This window comes from Ascaphus truei, chromosome 3 (genome assembly GCF_040206685.1).
Source record: "Ascaphus truei isolate aAscTru1 chromosome 3, aAscTru1.hap1, whole genome shotgun sequence".
NCBI lineage: Eukaryota > Metazoa > Chordata > Amphibia > Anura > Ascaphidae > Ascaphus > Ascaphus truei.
In genome coordinates, this window is record NC_134485.1 from 143,931,834 (window position 1) to 143,953,745 (window position 21,912).

General features: G+C 42.9%; 1 protein-coding gene across 1 annotated transcript in view; it reads left to right on the forward strand.

Annotated features, from left to right (window-relative positions):
- CA4 (carbonic anhydrase 4) overlaps positions 1 to 21,912 on the forward strand; it is a 60,092-nt gene that overhangs the window by 30,651 nt on the left and 7,529 nt on the right. The window contains exons 3-7 of the mRNA XM_075589606.1: positions 1,134 to 1,298; positions 3,769 to 3,917; positions 8,217 to 8,297; positions 8,704 to 8,770; positions 13,086 to 13,246. Of these exons, the coding sequence (XP_075445721.1) occupies positions 1,134 to 1,298; positions 3,769 to 3,917; positions 8,217 to 8,297; positions 8,704 to 8,770; positions 13,086 to 13,246 (623 nt within the window). The remainder of the gene's footprint in view (positions 1 to 1,133; positions 1,299 to 3,768; positions 3,918 to 8,216; positions 8,298 to 8,703; positions 8,771 to 13,085; positions 13,247 to 21,912) is intronic.

Genomic DNA, 21,912 nt, shown 5'->3' on the forward strand with positions numbered 1-21,912 from the left:
ATCCCCAGAAATAATACAAATAGCATGACATAATCATTTATATTTCTTCTGAAAAAGGAAAAGGCAGATTTGTTTTGAAGTGGTCAGATAATATCCAAATAATGAAGTAAAATTAACTTACAGTAGAACATTTTGTAATTAGGGAAATAAAACTGTAAAGAAAACCATTTGTTACAAATAAATCCACAATTATAATTATGTGTTTGTATAAAAATATTAAAGCAGCAATACTGCCTGGTACCAATGATTTTTTTTTACATAATTGGAATCAAGTTTTGAGTTTTTTTTCAGCTCTGGGAACTAAAGATGTGCAAGCTCTCATGAGTTTAATGTGTTAAAAAAAAAAAAAAGGCAGATAATCTGTCTGAACTGAATCAGAACATAGTCAAAATTTACCAAGCATTTTAATTACTGATGCCACCTTCCTCCAAGAGCCTTAAATATGGGTCATGCTTGAAGGGAGAATCACTTGCGAATTGTGACTGAGCTGTGGTACATTGGTGAATCAGCAAAAAGGCGGTGGGAATGTATGATGTCAGATAAACTTTTAGTCCTTAAATGTTTTGCCAGCTGGTTCACCGGGGAATCAATTTTGGTAAAAAAAAATGCAAACTGACTACCCATCCCCAGATATCTACAGTATGCCAGTGCTCCCTCCGGCTGTACTACTTTGGCCCCCAAATCTTTTTGGACCCACAGGCTAATAGGAAGCTGCAACGTCATTGTTTGTTTTATATTGGTTTACAACAGAGACCATGTTGTTTTTGCCAGGAAGTGCACTGGCATGGAAAACGTTATTCATCTCGGGAACTGGGAGCTGAAAATAATAGGGATTAATCGCTGGATAACCCCCTGGTTCCAATTACGTAGACAAAATAATTTAACGTCTTGCTGTGATTGCTGCTTTAACTCAGTTTCATATCTCATTGTTTTACAATGAGACATTACATTTTGTACTGATTGGTTTAATTAATTGCTAGACTTACTTTATCATTAACTAACTAATAATCATTGTCTGAGTAGGATAACCATGAACTCACACATTTCAGAAACCAACTGAGTGGAACTACTATATTTTCCTAATCTAATTCATGTTTCTGAGCTTTTTTGTTCTGTTTATTTTTGATGCACAGGACCCAAGAAATGGAAAGACCATTACAACCAATGTGGCATGTTACAACAATCACCGATTAACATTGTTACTAAGAAAACAAAGTATGATGCTCAGTTAAAGCCGTTTGAATTCATTGGATACAATGTTCCTCAATTTTTCAAGATTACAAATGATGGCCATTCTGGTAAATTTAACTTTTATCACAAATCAAATGAGTAATGTCATCAAAAAAAATTGCAGGAAGCACTAACGCCGTTTCTTCATCTACATTTAATGGGTAATTATATACTGTAGGGCTCATTTATAACCCAAAGACAATCAATGTGCAACTCAAGTGAAATGGCCGAAAATAATGGCCAGGTTGAGAATACATATTATTTTTTTTTAAATCCAAGATTAAAAGCAGTATTTTGTTTTGTTATTAAAACAATGCTCCTGGTAGTTCTGTAATTTGTTTAATTATTTCAGTTAAGATTCCTACAGCAGTGCAATGAGCCAATTACAGGAAAAGGGAGACCAAAAAGCGCACCAGCAAAAACGGAGCAGGAAGGATCCAAAACGAAAAAATGATTAAAAGGGCACTTTAATGTGACAAGAGACCCATCCAACGCGTTTCGAACGTCACAGCGTTCTTTTTCAGTGAGGTTGTACTGGTAGCATTTTGAATAGATTGAAGGGTAGAGAGCGGCAAGCCAGGGAGGCCAGTAAGGAGAAGATTGCAGTAGTTCAATCAGGAGACAATAAATTCATTTTTTTTTAAATAGACGGTGTTTATTATGCACTTCTTTTGACCTAGTTTGGAGATTTTAGTGAATAAACCCTCGAGTCTTTATCATTGATTATTCGCTTTCCTCTAATACATGCTGTATTTAGTTAATAGTGTATATCTATAGCTATCAACCTAGTCCAACCTGATGCACCACAGTCCATAACTGAAAAACCATTAATAAAATATGAAATCGGCAACTCATTTGATTTTAAGATGCTGTTTGACTTGTTCTTCGCATTGTGTAATACATATTATAGCAACATAATTCAGAAAGATTCTATAATGTAATATTTTTGTCATAAATTTGCCGTATGACTTGAAATGTTGATCCTGGCTAATAGAATATCTCAGTTGTGGATGCATTCTACTTCTTACTCTTTATTTTTCTTGATAGACTAATGTTTAGGTATGCAAGATGTATTATACATTTAGCACAGAGTTGTACCTTATTGAATAATATCACTTATGCTAGGCCTAGTGGCAGAGTGTGTAGTAGAGAATATAAAGGAAATATAACTGATTGAATGACTCCCTCCACTTAATTTTCCCCTTAGCCATGATGAAGGTCCATATGCACCAACACAATGCCAATGTATGCACCTACATAATCTCTCTCTCTCTCTCTCTCCTTTCTATCTTTGTTTGTAAGTGTGCATTTTTTTTACACCGATTGTCAACATTCACGAAAATGGCAGTTATGACTTCAATACAGCTATGGGGTTTATGTATCAAGGCAAAAGTGTAGCAATTCTGGGGCCAAATAACAACACTATATGCGTCAAAGAAAAAATCCTTTTGATTTTAATTCAACTTTTTTCTTTGATACATATAGTCCACATATTTTGCACCCCATTTACCTTGAAACATAGACTCCTAAAACTGTTAAGCTACGTGCATATTGGGGTGTATGCATCGTGAAGTACAAGAAGGGAACCAGTCTATTTGGTAATAAATAGCCTACTGCAGAAAAGTATTTCCTGCAGCATTGTTGCTCCACCTAGAATTTCAGAGCCAGACTGGATAGCAAGCGCAATTAAGAGGAACACAATATTTTAGCAAAGCATGAGGTCAGAGATTCAGGGAGAGGACACAATGTAGGAATTCTGAGTCGGCTTAAAAAAAAAACAGGAAATTGTGCATGTTATTTTAGGTAGGAAATTGTGCATGTTATTTTAGGTTGACGGATCACTTGAATTAACATCTATTTTTGTGTAGCTTATTCTGTGATAATTGGTCTGTCCTAATGCCAACTCTGATCTTTCCTTGCTAGACAAGCATTTCCCAATATTCTCTTATTTACCTACCATGTTCTTATTATATAAACCATTTGCTAGAGTAGTCTGCAACATATTGATGTAGGATGAGGCCTTTCAAAACTCACTCACTTGGAGTGACTTGTAATTCAATAACATCATGGACTATGACTAATTAAAGTAAAAATAATTGCAAAAAATGTGCCAAAAAATTGGGATTTCTTAGTTCAAAACATTCATTTACAGTAGTTATTTGGATCTTGACAGCTTTTTGTGTTCATTTCAGAGCTGTAATTATTTAATGGAACTTAAGGGACAGATTGCAGTGAAAGGGGCTACTGAAATGTGTGTATTGCTAAAGAAGGAAATGGCAATTGTTGCCCAAGCATGTATCTGGAGTTACACATTAGATACTGGATACAAATCAGGTTTAAAAATTATCCATGATGGAGGCACATTTGGAAATCCAATTTTGAAATAAAGAGTTACCTAGTCTAGCAGCTGATTAGTGATCACCACAGTATGGGGAGATGAGTCCTTTGTACCATCTAAAGGTTGCACCTCTACTTCAAGAAGTTAGTGGTTTCATTCACATGATAACAGCTGTTATTGACATGATGTTTTCCTTCCAGTGAAAGTAGTAGATCTGAGTGCGGACATCAAAATCAAGAATGGGGGACTTTCAAGCACCTATACAGCCTCACAGTTCCACTTTCACTGGGGTAATGAGGATATTGCTGGATCTGAGCACACCATAGACGGTGAACAATTTCCAATGGAGGTACAGTATATTTTTCAGATTTTCTTTATTTCACTTTATTGTAATATTATTCCTACGTAAGACTGCACCTTTAAATAATATAACTTACCAATCTAAGAATGCCATAGGAAGACATATGATTCTATCATCTTCAACAGTCTGTGATGTTGAGTTGTAATGGCATGTGACTCCATCAACAAATTCCACAGATCTAGATACTGTAGATGTCAGCAGACCGTAAGACCATCAGGGCCTCAGCGTTTGTTTGTTTTTGTACAATGAGTATTGACAAATGAAATGATAGAAGAGAATGCACGTAAATGCATGTGCTAAATTTCCTCAAGCTACAGAATATACAAAGGCCAATCATCTCAGTTCTTACAGATCCCTTGGCAATTGCGGTGCATTTCAATGCATGAGAAAATTCATGATGAAATGATGAGTGCTCAGGATCGGGCTTTTAGCAAAGTAATTGAAATTAATTAACAAATAAAAACTTTTCCTTCCAGTAGATGAAGTACTGTGTACCTTATATTTATGCTTAAAGGAGCCGTTCCCCCTACTTTGGTTTTTGCCCCCCAACCCCTTTTTTTCCCCCTTTTATTTATTGGAAGCATTGTGTCTCCGGAGCTGAACCATATTAGATTAATCTCTGGGAACCCCTGGTTCCTGAGATACGTACCAAGAAAGATGCCCCTGGTATCAACACCTCAAGAAGAAGAAGGAGGTTTAAATATCCCACTTCCCACAGGTAAATAGGAAGCCACAACGTCATCTATCACAGCTTCCCATTGGCCTGCATAATGTGGGGTATTTAAACTTCTATGGCACATGATCCTGTATGTATCACGAGAACCAGTGGCCCAAGGAGCTGAAATGAATGATGGTCAGTTCTGAAGCCCCCCTGCTTCCTATACTGTACATGTAAAAAAAAGTGAGGCCAGAGTCAACTGTGGCTTCAAGAGCACAAACAGAAAAAAATACTTTATTTCATCACAGTGTCTTTACTTTGTTTTTCCTTGGTCCTTTAATAAAACATTCTTCCCAGAATTCCCTAACATTTTCATCAACCAAAATAAACTGTACTGGCACCCAGATTCTGATATAACACCCTTTACACAAGTCTCGCCCAAATAGTCTCACAACCAGAAATCCATTTACAGTACAATCAAAGTACTCTATTAACCATCTATTTTATGGTAACATCTATAGCTAGGAAATGGGTAAGATGAATGCACCCTCTTTAATTTCTTTTGTGCAGAAATAAGTAAGTTGTTTATGTAGCGCACTTTTCCCCCACCCCCTTGGAGAATGTGTGGCTACGGTGTGTAGTGCAATACCTGTGGCGCACAGGAGGTCTGAGCCTCCGCTGCGGGGAGCCTGGGGTGTAACTAGTACGGTGTTCTTCAGCGCCTCCACCTGTAACGGATTCTACTGTGTGGAATTACCCGTTACAGGACCTATATACATATACTTTTACAATAACCACACACAATGGGTAAAACATAAAATAACAACTTTACTACAGAACGATGGCTACTAGTTACAGCCTACCCACTAGGCCTTGCACGGTCGTAACCACCCACCCAGTGTCCCACACACTTGTTCACAGTCCCCACAGTACCTAATGGGGCCCTCGGGCACCCAACCACTCTAGTGTCCACAAGGATATAACCCCTCACCCTTATATGTGGCCAGCGCTGCCACTATAGTGTATATTGGTGCACTTGTGCATGGGATACCTACCGGGTGCGTCCGCATCTGGGCGCGCTGTGTCCTGCAATGTGGTATATGGACCTAACGATGATCCGCATGGGATATTCACCTCAAGGACAGTCTATTCCGTGGAGGTGGTCTAGTCCCAGACCACCATGAGCCAGGATGCCGCTGTGTCCTGTCTGTGTCCGTCACTACAGGGGCAGTTTCCCCATCTTCTGGGCCTGTCCCTGTAGCAGCCACAAACTGAGGGGAGTTGGGCCTAGCTGGGGCTTATCAGGGATCTCTGGCCTAGTGCAGATGCCACAGGCACCTGCACACTCACACCCTACCCCTTCACTATCCAGCTTCCAACTAACAGTTCCCTTAACTGTCAGAATCCCAACTGTCAGAATTCTAACTGCCATACATCTGTCAGCCCTATTGGTTGCCTGGCAATGCATCTTGCAGCCACTGAGGCTGCTGAAACTTGTAGTTATCCTGCTGTGCTATACTCCTATGGAAAGGTAAGGGAACAAACAGGGGACCAGGTTGACCCAGGCTATACTTAAAACTCTCTAATTTACAAATCTGTGGCTACAGAATACACCTTGTGTCTGTCTCTATATACAGTATGTGAATCATTTCCTTGTTGGTCCTGTGTACGGTATTATATATGTGTAGCCCTGGTCTCCAGCAGCTCCCTGAGACCCCCCTTTCTTGGTGCAGCTCGATCGCGGGTGCCGCCGGAGCCAGCGACGGACCCGACAGCTGCTTCCAAGGGTGGGGCCTGGAGCAGGGAGCAGTGCGGCTTCCTCCGCATGCGGCTGGTTGCCGGGGACGCGATCGGGCCGTTGCTAAGGCCGCGGTCGCGTCTCTAAGGTCACAGCGGCTCGGGAAGCAGGGCGCCGCCATTGCTATGCGTGTTGCGCATGCGCAGGTACCCGATATCACGGAAGGCCCCCAGATAGCTCGCGCATGCGCGGAAGGTAGTGCAGGGGTAGGGAAAAGTCGCGCGAGCGTAGGGACAGCCCAAGGAAGGTTGAGGCAGCCCCAGATAGCTTGCACAGGCGCAGGGCAGTGGAAAGAAAGCCCGTGAAGCCCAAGCCTACCAGGGAAGGCTCTGAGCAGGACTACAGATCCCATGAGCCTCTGTATGCCTCATGTGACACCAGGGAGCCAGTAGGGCTTAGGAAGTCTCAGCAGGCAAGTGGATACATTTCGCGCGCTGAGGCCACGTTAGGCAGTCAGAGACCGGAGCAGCCCAGGGAAGGAGGAAGGGTACAGGAGTCAAGGACTCCCTGTACTAGGCCAGCACCCCCAGGGTCTGAGGTAGCTAAGTACCCCCTGAGAGAGAGTGTTGCCAGGGACTGCCCTAGAGAGAGGGACCCTGTCACTCAGGATAGTCAGTTGGAGCAGGGGAGCTGTGAGGGAAGGAAGGGTGCGGGGAGCGAGTGCAGCTCCTGCGGCCCTATAGGTACCCACACCCCAGGTAGGCCCCAACCCCCCACTAGGTTAGTGGGTAAGTGCTGAGGGAGGCCCCAGATAGGGACGCTGCCCTTAGTGCTGCCTTGTCAGAGTCACGGCTGTCACTGCTGTGAGGTCTGACAGGCAGGCACCTTGTTGCGCAGCACGTTGGCTGCCAGCATCCAGTGAGCTACAGCTTGCTGCTGTAGGCGCTGGACCTCGTTAGGTATTAGTGAGGCTGAGGGGACTTGGAGAGTGGGACAGGTCATTAACCCCTGTAGGCCCCTAGGAGTTTCTCCAAAGCTATTGCAGGTTGCTGTGCTATAGGGACGGCCTATAGTATAGCGCGTGCCACTTAGATTAGATAGGGACACAGTGGCTGCCGCTGTTCCTGTGAAGCGGTTCGGACCCACGTTTGGGTCCACAGAGACTATTCCAGAGTGGGACCACCCTGGCGGTCCGCGTGCCAGGAGTTCGGTTGGAGGATCAGAAGGAGTCATCGCCCGACTGATCCTTTGTGAAGTGCACGGCAGGTACCTACAGTCATAAGTGCACCACCGGGCCCTTAGCGTAAATAGTGACTGCGCAGTCACCCATTGACTCTCTCTGCAAGAGTGCGGGACATTGGGTGGGGTTCTTTGGACACTGGGTGGGATCACCTGGTGTTGGGGAAGCGTCCTGCGAGACGTCGCGGTTAGTGTCTCCTCGTGAGAGGGACACAGGTCATTATGAATGTGATGAGTTGTTATGCATGTTAGTAAAGTCACTAGTTAATATACATGCTGTCTATGTGATTATTGTGTTTGTCCTGCGAGGAACCACTCCCCCTCTGGTGGGAGCCACCGCAGGTGGAGGCGCTGCATCATTGTAAGTAAGTACGCCTAGTATAATTGCCCCAGGTTCCCCGTGGCGGAAGCTCAGCCCTCCTGCGAGCCAACAGGTAATGCACCACACCCCGAGTAACACTGTATGTTCCTTGCACCCCCACACTGTATCTGCGATTGGGGGGGGGGGGGGGGGAAACCGTTACATATGTATGTTCAATGAACATAAAATAATTTTGCAGAAAACTGCTATATTTTACCCTCATTTGGTCACCTAAATCAAGAAATATAAAGATTTAACAATAGCCTAACCACTTGTTTCTCTATGGTAAAGCTTCATATAGTTCACAAAATCACAACAAAATCGGACGGAGGAGAGACTGATGGTCTGGCTGTTCTGGGATTCATGTATGAAGTAAGCTGACATTTTAGTGCAGGAGAGTAAAAACCTATTATCTCACATTTGCAATCCACAATTACTACATTCACAATTGAAACCGTTAACACAACTAACTCCTTGCCTTGAGCATTCTGATTTCATACACATACTTTGGGAAAAATACCAGCAGTTTTTGTTTTGGACAAAAACTTAATACTAGTTAGTCGAATTAAAAATGTCTGACTATGATTTTGTTTTTTGTTTTTTTTCATTTTGATCTGATTTTTTCAGATCCTCTTTCCTATAACAAATGTAGTTTAGCAAAGAGAGCTGCTTAGTATTTGTTTATGTTTCTAGAGAGCACCACACTCGTATGTCCCATACATAAGAGAATTAAAGGATCATAAAAACATTCTAAAATCCATCCATTTATTTTTTGCAGGTGTCTACAGAGAATAATAATAAATATAATTCTATCATTGATGCCCTTACAAATATACCAGTAAAAGGTAATAGACACACTAGGGAAATGTTTTAAGTAGAATGTATTAGTACTACAGTATGCACTTTACCAATCAGACAGCTAGCGTTTGTGACACATGGGGTACAGATTTATGTATATTACAAAACCAAGCAGTTACTCACAGGGGAGGACAAACATGCACTGTTACAAAGAGGTAATGAGGGCACTGCTCATGAGAGCTTACAATCTAGTGGGAATGAGGGACAATGTTGAAACAAGAAGGTAAGGTGCTTATTGTAGGATAATGGGTGACTGAGGGTAGAATATGGCCCGGTATGACAGATGAAGCCATTAAGGTTGGAGGCGGGGGTGGGGGAGATGTTACATAGGATAGGGATTGCTCCAGCTTCACAGCTGGTTCCAATGGGTGTCACAGGGACCAGGACTTTTTACAAATCTATACCGGGATCATTCAGTCTCTGCAGGGCAGGCTTTCTTAGCTACAACTTTGTAAAGCCTGCCGACGCTTCATCGACACAAGCCACAAGATCATCTGGTTCTCTGACTGGGGCATCTCCTTATATACCTTCTGCTGTTCTATGTTCCGCATGGAAGTAGGAGGAGCGACCAATCAGAGCGTGGGAATTTCCTCCCACTAGCCAATAGGAATAAGGGCTCATCCTTTGGCTGATGTCAGAGGTGAAGGTGAGTTTTCAGGCAGTTTTTAAACATCTGAAAGCTGGGGGAGAGTCTGACGGTACGTGGTAGGAAATTCCAGAGAGAGGGGGCAGCACGGGAGAAGTCTTGCTGGCGGGAGTATTGTATTGTATTGTATGTCTTTATTTATATAGCGCCATTAATGTACATAGCGCTTCACAGTAGTAATACATGTGGTAATCAAATAAATAACAGATAATTTAAATAACAGATCATGGGAATAAGTGCTTTAGACATAAAAGTAACATTTCGGAAGAGGAGTCCTTGCCCCGAGGAGCTTACAGTCTAATTGGTAGGTAGGTAGAACGTACAGAGACAGTAGTAGGGAGTTCTGGTAAGTGCATCTGCAGGGGGCCAAGCTTTATGTATCGTGTTCAGAATATCCACAGTGCTATTCATATGCTTCTTTAAGCAAGTGTGTCTTAAGGTGGGTGTGAGAGGAAGTAATAAGGTGGGAGGAAAGGCGGATGTTGTGGGCAGAATGTAGGAGATGTGTAGATATTTATTTGTGGATGAGGGCTGAGATGGAAGGACGGGCAGTGTCGTTGAGACTTTTGTAAATAATTACCAAGGTCTTAAATTTAATTCTAGAAGACAGTGTAGGGCTATACATAGTGGAGCAGTAGATGAGTCTAGCAGCAGCGTTTTGGATGGATTTGAGTTGCGAGAGGTGGACAAGGGGAATGCCAACGAAGAGGAGGTTGCATTAATTGAGGTGGGAGATGATGAGTGATTAGATTATGATTTTAGTTGCATCATGATTTAGAAAAGGAAGTATCTTGGCGATATTTTGTAGATGGACTGCAGTACTTTGTGAGGGACTGAATGTGAGGAATGAAGGAGAGATCAGACTCCAAGATGACCCATAGACAGCGGACATGAGGAGTTGAGGAGATTGTGGTGTTATTGACAAAGAGAGTGTTGGTGTAGCGGTGGCAGTGGAAGGGGCAAAGAATATTAATTCTGTTTTGGACATGTTTAGCTTCAGGTAGCAGTGAGAAATTAAGGAAGAGATTGCAGAGACAGTTGGCGACATGGGATAGGAGAAAAAGGAATAGATCAGGGGAAGAGAGAGAGATTTGGGTGTCATAAGCATAAAGATGAAGTTGCTCATGTAGCTTGGATGCAAATGGGAGAAGAGCTGAGGGCAGTAGTTATAGGGGGAGGATGAGTCATGTGAGGGTTTCTTGAGAATGGGCGTGATGAGTGCATGTGTGAAAGAATATGGGAATGTGCAAGGGGCAAGAGAGGTAAAAAGGTAAGTTAGGGTAGGGCTCAGTGTCCCAGAGTGGGTGCGCTGGATATGTGAGGGAATATGATCAAAGGGGCAGGATGTAGGGCGAAAGGATGAGGAGCATGGAGACCTCATCCTCGGTCACAGGAGGAAATGAGCTGAGAGTGGTGTGTGAGGGGAGATAGGTGTTGTGTGTGGAGCTTTACATGAAGAGATGTTTTGTCTGATAGACTTAATCATGTTTGTGAAGTAGGTGGCGAGGTTGCGGGCCATGAGAGTGGAGGGGGGCAGAGGAAGGAGTTAAAGGGGGAAATAGGTGTTTAGGGTTCGAGGACAACGTTTGTATGAGTGAAGAGAAGTAGGTTTGCTTGGCAAGGGAGAGGTAAGTGTTGTAGGTGGAGAGCATACATTTATTATTAAGGAGTCTGCATAAGAGTGGAATTTCCTCCAGAAACGCTCTGCAGTGCATCAGTACTTTTGGAGGTAGTGGGTGAAAGGTGTGTGCCCAGTGGTGGATTTTGAAATCCGCTGCCACTAGACTCTTATTTATGCCATAACCAAAGTGACATCACACGGCGTCTCATTGACATGGTAACGCGACATCATGACATGCCATGGCAATGAGACGCCTTGTGACGCCACATTGGTCATGACAACGGTGTCATTTGATGCAGCAAATCGGAAGGAGGAGGGCGGCAGAAAGGAGACAGCAAGGAAGCGCCCGGCATATGTAAGTGTCTTCCCATCAGGCCTGATAGGCCCAAGAGTAAGACAAATGTATATGGGGTGGACATTTATGTTGCCCTAGGCCGAGGCCTAATGGGCCTAATGGGAAATCTACCACTGCGTGTGCTACTGCTGTGGCTTGGATTGTCGGGGGCAACGTGTTGTGGTGGCAGCAGTCTTGTCTGAGGCTAATGAGAGTATGCTGTTGTATAGAGAGGGTGCCAATCTCTTATTCATAAGAGAAATTATGAAAATAATGGCAAGCCATTGTCAAATTGATGCAGTATATTTCCTTATCATGCAAGCGTCATGTTACTTCTCCAATAGATCCTGTTTATTGCTTCATTCATCTACTGCTGCGGCCAAGTTTATTCGAGCATTTGCCCGTTCTTGGCCGCAGCAGTAGCCTGGCGCGCGCCCGAGTGTGACGGGCGCGCGCCGAAGCAGCGGAAGAGCGCCCTCCGATCGGGACGCTCTCCCTACCGCTACCGGGTCCGCCGGGTCCCCCGGAACCCCCTGCCGCCGTCCCGCAGATCGCGGGACACCAGGGCTCCCTCGGGGAGCCCTGGACGCACGTGCAGGGGGCGAAGGCTCCCGAAGACGCGTGACCGCGCATCTATGACGCGCGGCACGCCGAGGGGCAGCCACAAGCAAGCCGGGAAATATCCCGGCTTGCGGTACCGGCCACACTTTAATAAAGTGTGTCGGTAGTGTATGTACATGACTTGTTTCTGCAAAAAAAGCAATAAGTACAAAACACATTGATGCATTGGTTACCTAATCTGTCACCTAGCATCTCATTTTGAAACACCCCATAAAAGCTCAATTATCCAAACTAGTAAAAAAAAAAATGTACCAACTACATACTACTGATGTGAAGAGTAGATGATCAAAATTCTTCTTCTAGACTCAAAGTTATAATAGAAACATTGCTTTGCATTGGTGACAGCTCTAGAGATAAGGGAGAAGCGATCGCTGCACCATTTTTGTTTGCTAGATTTAAGGCACAACGGCATTGATCATGCTCATTGGGGAATAAAGCATTGGATACCTGCTGTTTTGTGTCTTTATACAGTGACCTAGGAGTCACATATATTCAGAATACAATACATTTAAGCAAGCCACCCCTTTTTGTTTCATAGTCCTACTAGCCCTTATTAACCCTGCAGTATCAATAAAAATTGTCACTTGGCTCCCGATTAATGGAACAACTGCATGCAGTTATTTTTTTGATATTGGGATGAAATATTGGATAATGGATGGTTCAAATGTCAAGACAGTTGGGGCTTTAAAATCTGTAATAGCTAGTGCATGGGCAAGGTCACCCCTGCCTTAAGATGATAACCAATTAAAAAAGATTATAGCCCATATTTACTAATCAGTGCTATTCCAGAAGACCTCACGGTGCCAGAAAGTGTCTTGACGAATAGCACTGTTTAGTAGGCATGGCCCTATTTGTATACAGTACTTATAGTTCTTATCACCTCCATTCTAAACATCAAGTTCTTCCATATTCTTCAGTTTTAGAGCATAACATAGTTTAAAACTCTACCAGCACAAAACTACTTAACAGGAACTCTTCCTTCATAAAGTGTACCCCTTTAATGACCTTCAGCACCCTAAAGGTTGCCAACTTTTGAACCAGATGAATAATAAATGCTTTTGTTTTTTCTTCACATTTTAGACAACACTGCAAACATTAGCTCATTGATGTTGCAAGACCTGATTCCAGACAAGAAACTCGATCTCTATTACAGATACAAAGGGTCCCTCACCACTCCAGATTGCAACGAGACTGTGACCTGGACGCTGTTTAATGAAACAATTAAACTGAGTAAAACACAGGTAATGTGTTTACATCTTTGTCATTTTCAAAGGTGGTATTTATTTTCTGATGCCTCATTCAAAATAGCACCATATACACAATACTTTTGTTTTAGCTATCCTGATTCTGCATTTGTCGAGACATTCATTTCTGAATCATGTCATAACTCCTTCAGTGCCAAGGAGGCTCAACACCATAGCACAGGGCATAGTTAAGACATCTCTCACTTCCCTAAAAAGGAACATTCTACAATATAAAGCAAAATGCTGTATAACTACAGTATGTGCAGGCTAAAACAAGGAAGTGTCCTCTGGTAGTAGCCTTTGAAGTGGGAAAACATGGTTTAAATGAGTAAACTTATGCTTTTTGGCCCACATAATCTTCTTATGCCTGAAACATACTGTGTATAGTATGCCTGCACTGTAGCGCCATAGTTAACGAAAATAATATAATGTATTTAATTACACAGTAGATGAGGTTGAAAAAAGACATACAGTATGTCCAAGTTCCACCAATGCTAAATGTAGACAACAGATATTTACAGTATTTTGATGCAGAGGAAGGTAAACAAAAAAAATACAGAGAAAATGATGCAAAGATATCGCATAAGGGGAAAATAAATTCCTTCCTGACTCCAATAATGACAATCAGATTTCTGCCTGGGTCAACATCCTTCCCAATTTACTTCTTATTTGGTATATCCCAGTATACCTTTCCTTTCTAAAAAGATGTCCAACCTTTTTTGAAGATATCTATTGTGCCACTATCTGCCATCAAAGTCTCCATGGGTAATGAATTCCATATGTTGACTGCCCTTACTGTAAATAAGTGACAAAAAAGACTGAATATGAGCTCACGGATCAAAATCCAAAGTCTATAATGATCCAATGTGATAAAGGATATATCAAGCGGGGCATAGATAGGGTTAATAGCGTAAGATTTTAATTGCTGAAAAGTTGAACCGCATGAATGAACAAGCCCTATTCACCCCGTGAGGGATAGGTATGCTACCTCCACGGGACAACTGCAGCTAGATGTAAATTGTGTCTCAGTTACGATTGATCACCTTTAGACTTCTCCAACAGAACGCAACCTTGTAATGAGCCCAAATGACAGGGCAATCCGCAGCTCCTTGTTGGCGTCTCTCCGATAATGTGGTAGATCAGTGTAACTGCCGCCCTATCAGGCGCTATCTCAAGGAGTAATTCCCAACTCTGAGAGATAAAGAAACAAACATATTATTAGGAGTGACTCTTCTGTAGATTATGAGTTACCTTAGGGGTCATTGAAGCCCTTTTTTTTTTTTTAAGAATAATTACTTTTAGGGTGTGAAGTGTACACATTAATAAAAAAAAAAACATTGTATACTGTTACGCACTTTCACTGGTGTTTTGGTTCTAAAAATCTTTCATGTTTTGGTTTTGTCAACATTTGATTTGTTTTTGTTTTGCATTCTCAATCTTAAAAATATTTTCTGAAAAGTTAAACCACCCAAAAACACTGAAGAATAACCACAAAAAAACAAGTTTTGCTTGGATTCTAAAAATTATTCTGAAGTATGTACAGTATGTATGTTTTTATTTACATAGCGCCATTATTGTACATAGGCCATCCCAGTAGTAATACATGTGCCAATCATATAAATAACAAATAATAGATTATGGGAATAAGTGCTTCAGACATAAAATTAACATTTTGGAAGAGGAGTCCCTGCTCCGAAGAACTTACACTCTAATTGGTAGGTAGGAAGAACGTACAGAGACACTAGGAGTGAATTCTGGTAAGTGAGTTTGCAGTGGGCCAAGCTTTATGTATTATGTAATACACAGTGCTACACATACTGATGGGGCGGCCGTTATTCGAACACTACACGTGGTAATTTTTGCGGGAAACCGTGATCACAACGGGGACAAAATTCGCTGTGTAAGGTAACAGAAATGACCGCGGCGCATTAGATGCCCAAAGCAGGGACCCCTGCTGTGTGAATGTTACCGTCGTCTGCCTTTGTGTAATAGACGCGCAGTAAGAGAGTCTGAATCAGTCACTCTAACTGCGCGCCTGTCACAGGCGATCGCGGGGGTTTTATTAAAATTCTAAAATTACAGTTTTGTAGCAGGGGGTCTTCGGATCTGATCCACATTGATTTCAGGTCCGGGGACCCCCTACTTCCCGAGTTACTGGCCCAGTTATGGGGTGCCGGTACACCCGCCATGTTAAAATCCTGTGGGATCGAATCTAAACAATGCAGAGGGATACCGGCACCCCATAACAGGGCCTGTATCTCGGGAAGTAGGGGGTCCCAAGGCTGAAATCAACTTTGTTTAGCTCGGAAGACCCCCTGCTCCCCCACACTAGTATCAAACACCCCCCCCCTCCAAATAAAAAATCATTACCTTAGCGGGCAGCCACTCAGCCACCCAGGCAGGCAGTCACATGTCTTTTGTTGAAAATATAAAAATACATAGGTTGCATTGTAATGTTTTTTTCTGTATCACAATAAGAAAACAGATAAGTCAAAGTTGCGCGTTAAAAGATATTTTTTCGTGGTAGGTGCGCTATGGGTCCGGGGAGGGGGATACACTATGGTTTGGGGGGGGGGGGCTGCTCCTTTCATTTGTCCCGGGCCCCATGATTTCTGTTGGCGGCCCTGCTTGCAGCAATGACCTAGATACATTGATCCAAAAAGACACGATGAAAAATATGCAATTTGCTCCACATCTGTCTTGATGCATCACTAAGGAACAGACTGGTGCCCCTAACTCAGTCACTGAGAACTGATATGAAGTAGTACACGCGGATTGTGTGCTCCATCCTTCACAGTACCTACATCTATGGCATCAGTAGGCTTTTCTATTCTATTCTATTGACAAGCTGAAACCAAACGGGGCTCGTAAGTCACTATTTAAATGAGTTCAGTTGATATTATTCTATTTTACTCTCAGTTGCCTTTATCTGGGCAGACTACAGCTGATGATACTGTAGGTCCTTCGTTTAAGATCTGTGCTGTTACAACAGCATGAGCTTACGATTTGGGCACTCTGCACTTAACAATAGTTACACGCTGGTTGTTTGCTCCTACTCCAATGATGTGAGCGTTATAACAGAGGGATCTGAGAGCTCCTAATCACAGGTGAAGTGGGTCCAATTGTCATTATTCTAATATATTCTCAGTAGCACTTACCTATGCAGACTATACCTGATCAAGCTTTTTAAAAGACCTGCGCTGTTATAACAGCATGAGCTTATGATTCGGGCACTAGGCAGTGAGTTAAAGTCATATGCTGGATGTATTCACCTCCTCTATTTGTTATTCAGACACAACTTATACTGTCTTTAGACTACTGTATTTCCACTCAATTTGTGTTGATTTAAACAGCAGGTCATCTATAAGCCTATAGATACTATTGGGATACATGGAGGCCATATTTACTTTTATATGCTGACAATTCAAGTGTGGATTTTGTTTCAGATCTGATCCATCTGTGTGCAAGATACTGTATTCCCACACAGAATTTTGAGATCTGTGACAAGGAGTTATACCGCCTCTCCTCATAGGCAAATACCACACTACTGCTGTTGCTCGTAATGCTTACAAATCAGTTACAACATTTACAGCTTTCACCTTAATTTGCTTTTATCTTAAGCACTGAAATGGTTTTTCACACATAGCTTCTCAATTTTGGCTTTATTTTTGTTAAATAAATCATGACACAGTATAATATGTCATATGTTGTTGTTCATCTGAGGTTGTATTGACCTAATTTTAAGAACTGCTAAGGAACAGATGATTGTTAGTATGTCCTGATATGTAAAATCATAGAATTCAAAGAGGATGTTCTTTCTTTTTCATATCACTGTATCTGACCTATTGAAAATAATAAAGGGGACTCCATACTACATTAGTTAAACAATGAACATTTAACATGATGAGACCCCCCCCCCCACCTTCTTGCTTCGTTTCATTATGTGAGATCCTCCTAGGGTCTAAGGCCTTAGACCCTCATCCCCAATATTTAAAGGCCATTGTGTCATAACAGGTCCCCATGGTTACATGTCTGGACCCTCCAACCTACACCCACTCTGACAGTGGGCACCTTCTAGAATGTGGGTGGAGTCAAACTGGCAGTTTCAATAACGACAACATTTAAGTAACAACCATTGCATACAGCAACAGCCAACTACCATGAACCTCTTTTATACCTAATAGTAATCCCAACAAGGGGGTTACAATAAGTCAAACAAATTTGTGTTTATACCCTTTTCTTTGTTATATTGTGTTCCAATTTATTTCTTATTATGATTATTAAAGGTTATGCTTGAACCACATCAATATACATTTAGCACTTCCCTCCTTTCATTATCTTAGAGTTAAGATCACCTATTCAGCTGCTCCCACTTAGGCACAGATGTATACTATATACTAAACTGTTCACTATCATTCAGTTTTTGTGCACGCAGTAGGGGCCTTTTATCCCTCTTTTAAGGTTTAATTTTGATGCATCACGCCCAATATCTTTAACACCAAAATATAATGTATAGTTCTTACTTTAAAATATCATGTGATTGAACAAGTTACAATCAAAGTAAATAAAGCATTTAAAATAAAAAAAAACATTTGTTTTAAAGGACAAAGTATACTGCATTCTAACAATGTAAACAAAATTAATTAAAAAGCTGGACCAACGTTCTTTATATATTAAAAGATGTGGATTGAGTGTGTTAGATTGTTCAATGCATTCTCCTTGTTGATTAAGTGTACCCATTTTAAGGATTATTTTCCTTATGATAGAACAAAAATGCCTTCTGTGTGGTGCATTAAAGAACTACGATTTCTGAAAACAGCAGTACAGTTGCAGCCGTAACCATTATTATTTAAGTAATAATCTCCAAAGAAAAGGGCATTACTGGTCAATAATGCCCTGGCTGGAAGAGTTGAAGGCCCAAGGCATAGCCGAAGGACTTTAACCCAGCCAGGGCATTATTGGCCAGTAATGCCCCGTTCTTCGGGGATTATTACTATGATAGGCTAAATGTAGGCTTATTTTTTTTATTTTTTATTTTTCATAAAGATACATTTTTGTAGTCATATTGATTTTTACCAGCATGATTGCCTACATTCTTATGATTTTACTGCAAGTTTATTAAAAGGAAATGGTACATACACAAAGCCCCCTCTATACACACACTCTGCAACCCCCCCTCTATATACATAGACACTCTGCACACCCTACACACTGTGCAGCCCCCCTCCTCTACACCCACAAAACGCACTGCAGCCCTCCTCCACCCTCTACACTTACAAAACACACACAACACACAGCAGCCCCCCTCAACACCCACAAAACACACTGCAGACACACACACCAACAAAACAGACTGCTGCCCCCTCTACATTCATAAAACACACACCAGCAGCCCCCCTCTACACCCACTGCAGCCCCCATGTAAACCCCCCCCCCCACACACACACACACACACACAACAGTCTGCACCCCTCCTCCACCCCCAAACACACTGAAGACACACACAAACCAACAGACTGCCAGTTCTAAATCCACAAAACACACACTGCAGACACACACACACACACAAACACTCTGCACACCTCCTCCACCCACAAAACACACACTGCAGCCCCCCCTCCACCCTCTGCACCTAGAAAACACACACTACAGAGACACACAAATCAGCAAAACAGATTGCCACCTCTACAGCCACAAAACCCACACCAGCAATCCCCCTCTACACCCACTGCAGCCCCCTGTAAACCCACACACACACCAATAAAACACTCTGCACCCCTCCTCCACCCCCAAAACACACACTGAAGACACGCACACTACAGCTCCCCCTCTACACCAACAAAACACACACACAGCAGACACACACCAACAAGACTCTGCTGCCCCCTCTACACCCACAAAACACATACCAACAGAAGACACACACACTAATAAAACACTCTGCTGACCTCCTTTACACCCACAAAACACACACACACACACACACACACACAGACACACAAACCTTTCCCCTCACTCTCCTGTGCGGAGCTCTCTGCAGGCAGGGTGGGGGAGGAGTCAGTGCCTTGCTGGTGCCTTCTGTCCAATCACCTCCCCTGTCTAAGAGAAAATTTCACTCTTTGTGAATAAGAACTGAAAGCTGATTGGCTAAAAAACTTGGCAAGCTGCCAAAAATTCTGGGCCATTACTGATTGGATAATGCCCGGAATTTTAACCAATCAGATAGCAGGGATTTCAATAATGCCCGGAATTTAACAGCTTTAGCCTATAATTATGTATATAACACTTCTATGGCTTTTATCACCCACCACATGAAAAATATATTTTTTTCTTGTGCAATGATTAAAATGTCTTACAACACGGAATACACTTATGACACCACTGTATGATAACCCAGAATTTGGTCCAGGAATAGGCCATAATAGGTTTATAGACTGGAAAATAGCAGGTATCACAAGATTAAAAGATGTAGGTTCAGAAGGATTTCCCAGACCATTTGAATATTTCCACAAAGAAAAGGCTATCCCAAACAATCAGTTCCTCCAATACCTTCAATTGATAGCCTTTTATAACAAAATCCGACCCCCCGAATTGCTAACTAGATTTGAGTCACTTTGTCTAGCAGATAGTAACACATCTGGACTGATATCTAAATTGTATGGATACTTTGTTAGCCCTCCTCCACAAATGAATCAAAAACTGAAATATATGCTACAATGGGAGGATGACCTGGGGGAGGTATTAGACATGGAAGACTGGAATGATATTTTTCAAAAGGTTGCCACATCATCAATGTGTATCACAATCAGAGAAAATGCCTATAAAGTTATGATGAGGTGGTATTTAACCCCCATGAGACAAGCTAAATTCATTCCAGAGTACCCAACTATGGGCATCATGCAGTAAGCGGCGGAAAGACACTTCTCGCCACTTTCCCGCCAAAAAAGCCTATCCGTATTCAGTAAGGGGCGAGAAAGTGGCGAGATTAAAAAAAACTGCCAGTTTGGCTGGCGGTTTTTTTTTCTTCCGCCGGTGGCGAGGCGAGAAGGCACTTTCCGCCTAAAAATGAAACATTTTCCGCCACGCTGTATTCTAGTAGTGGCGAGTAGCTAAGCGGAGCTATTCGCCACTCTAGAATGGCGTTTTGCTGGTGAATCAGCCATGCAAGAAAAAGATGGCAAGTTGCTGCTGAGAGGCAGCGGATGAGTGGCGGATCGGCACTTAGAAAAAATTCAGGCCTTTTTCCTGGCTGGGATTGATGCCGGGGGTCTCCGGAGATGACACCATTAATACCAGCACCGGACCCCCCTGGCATGTATCCGAGGCAGGAAAAATGCATTTAAAGCCCACTTCATTACCTTAGCGGTTAACCGCTAAGGTAATGAAGGGGTTAAACAGCCGTGCCAGGTTTATTGTGGGTAGCGGGGGTGGGTGAAGGGGGTATTTGGCCCTTGTTGTTTGTTTAGGGCTTGCGGGGGGGTTGCGGGTGCACTTAACCCCTTCACGACTGTCGCAGTTAATACCGCTACGGTCGTGAAGGGGTTAAGGCCTCCCGCTACCCACCCGCAAGCCCTAAACAAACCACCGTTGGGGCTAATACCCCCTTCAGCCACCCCCACTACCCACAATAAAAAGAAAACAAACACACACACCAGCCCCACATTAACTAAATAAATGTATGTATTTTAAATGGACAACTGCACTATTATCCATTTGTGGATAATAGTAATGTTGCCCATTACTGTATTGTATGTTGTGTATTGCTGCTATGTTTATTGGGGGCATTTGTCCCCAATAAACATGCTATTATGCGTTAACCCCTTCATTGCCTTAGCGGCTATCCGCTATGGTAATGAAGCAGCATTAATGTATTTTAATAATATTGTGCGGGAGCAGGGGGCCCCCTGAGCTGAACCTCATTGATTTGTGGCTCAGAGACCCCCTGCTTCCCGAGTTACAGGCCCCGGTTTGGGGCATCGGTTACAGTGTGGACGCCATGTTTATTGCGGGCACGTAGCGTATGGGACGCTATAAACATGGCGGCGACATTGCCCATCCGATCACACATACCGGGGCCTGCAACTCGGGAAGCAGGGGGTCCCTGGTCCACAAAGTGATGCGGTTCAGCTCGGGGGACCCCCTGCTCACTCTACAGTATTATTAAATAAATATTCATGCTGCTTCGCTACCATAGCAGATAGCCGCAAAGGTAAGGAACGAGTGTTTATTGATATGTGTGTTTTATTCATAGTGTAGATGTGCAGAGGGTCTCTGGAGCTGAACCGCTTTGGTTTTAGGTCCGGGGACCCCCTGCTTCACGAGATACAGGCCCCTTTATGGGGTGCCAGTATCCCTCTGCTTTGTTTACATTCCGCGGTCACGTGATCGGGACCTTCAAATGCAGAGGGATACCGGCACCTCATAAAGGGGTCTGTATCTCGGGAAACAGGGGGTTCCCGTACCTGAAACCAATGCGGTTCAGCTCCGGAGACCCCCTGCACATGTACACTATGAATAAAAATGGTTTAAAAATAATTTTTAATGTGCTGATGTTTGCGCCGAGAGAGCAGCGGATCTCTCTCTGCTGCAAACACAACTCGGCAGGGGACGGCTTCTCGGCAGTTTCTCGCCAGGCAGTCGTCTCGCCACCGGTTACACGCCAT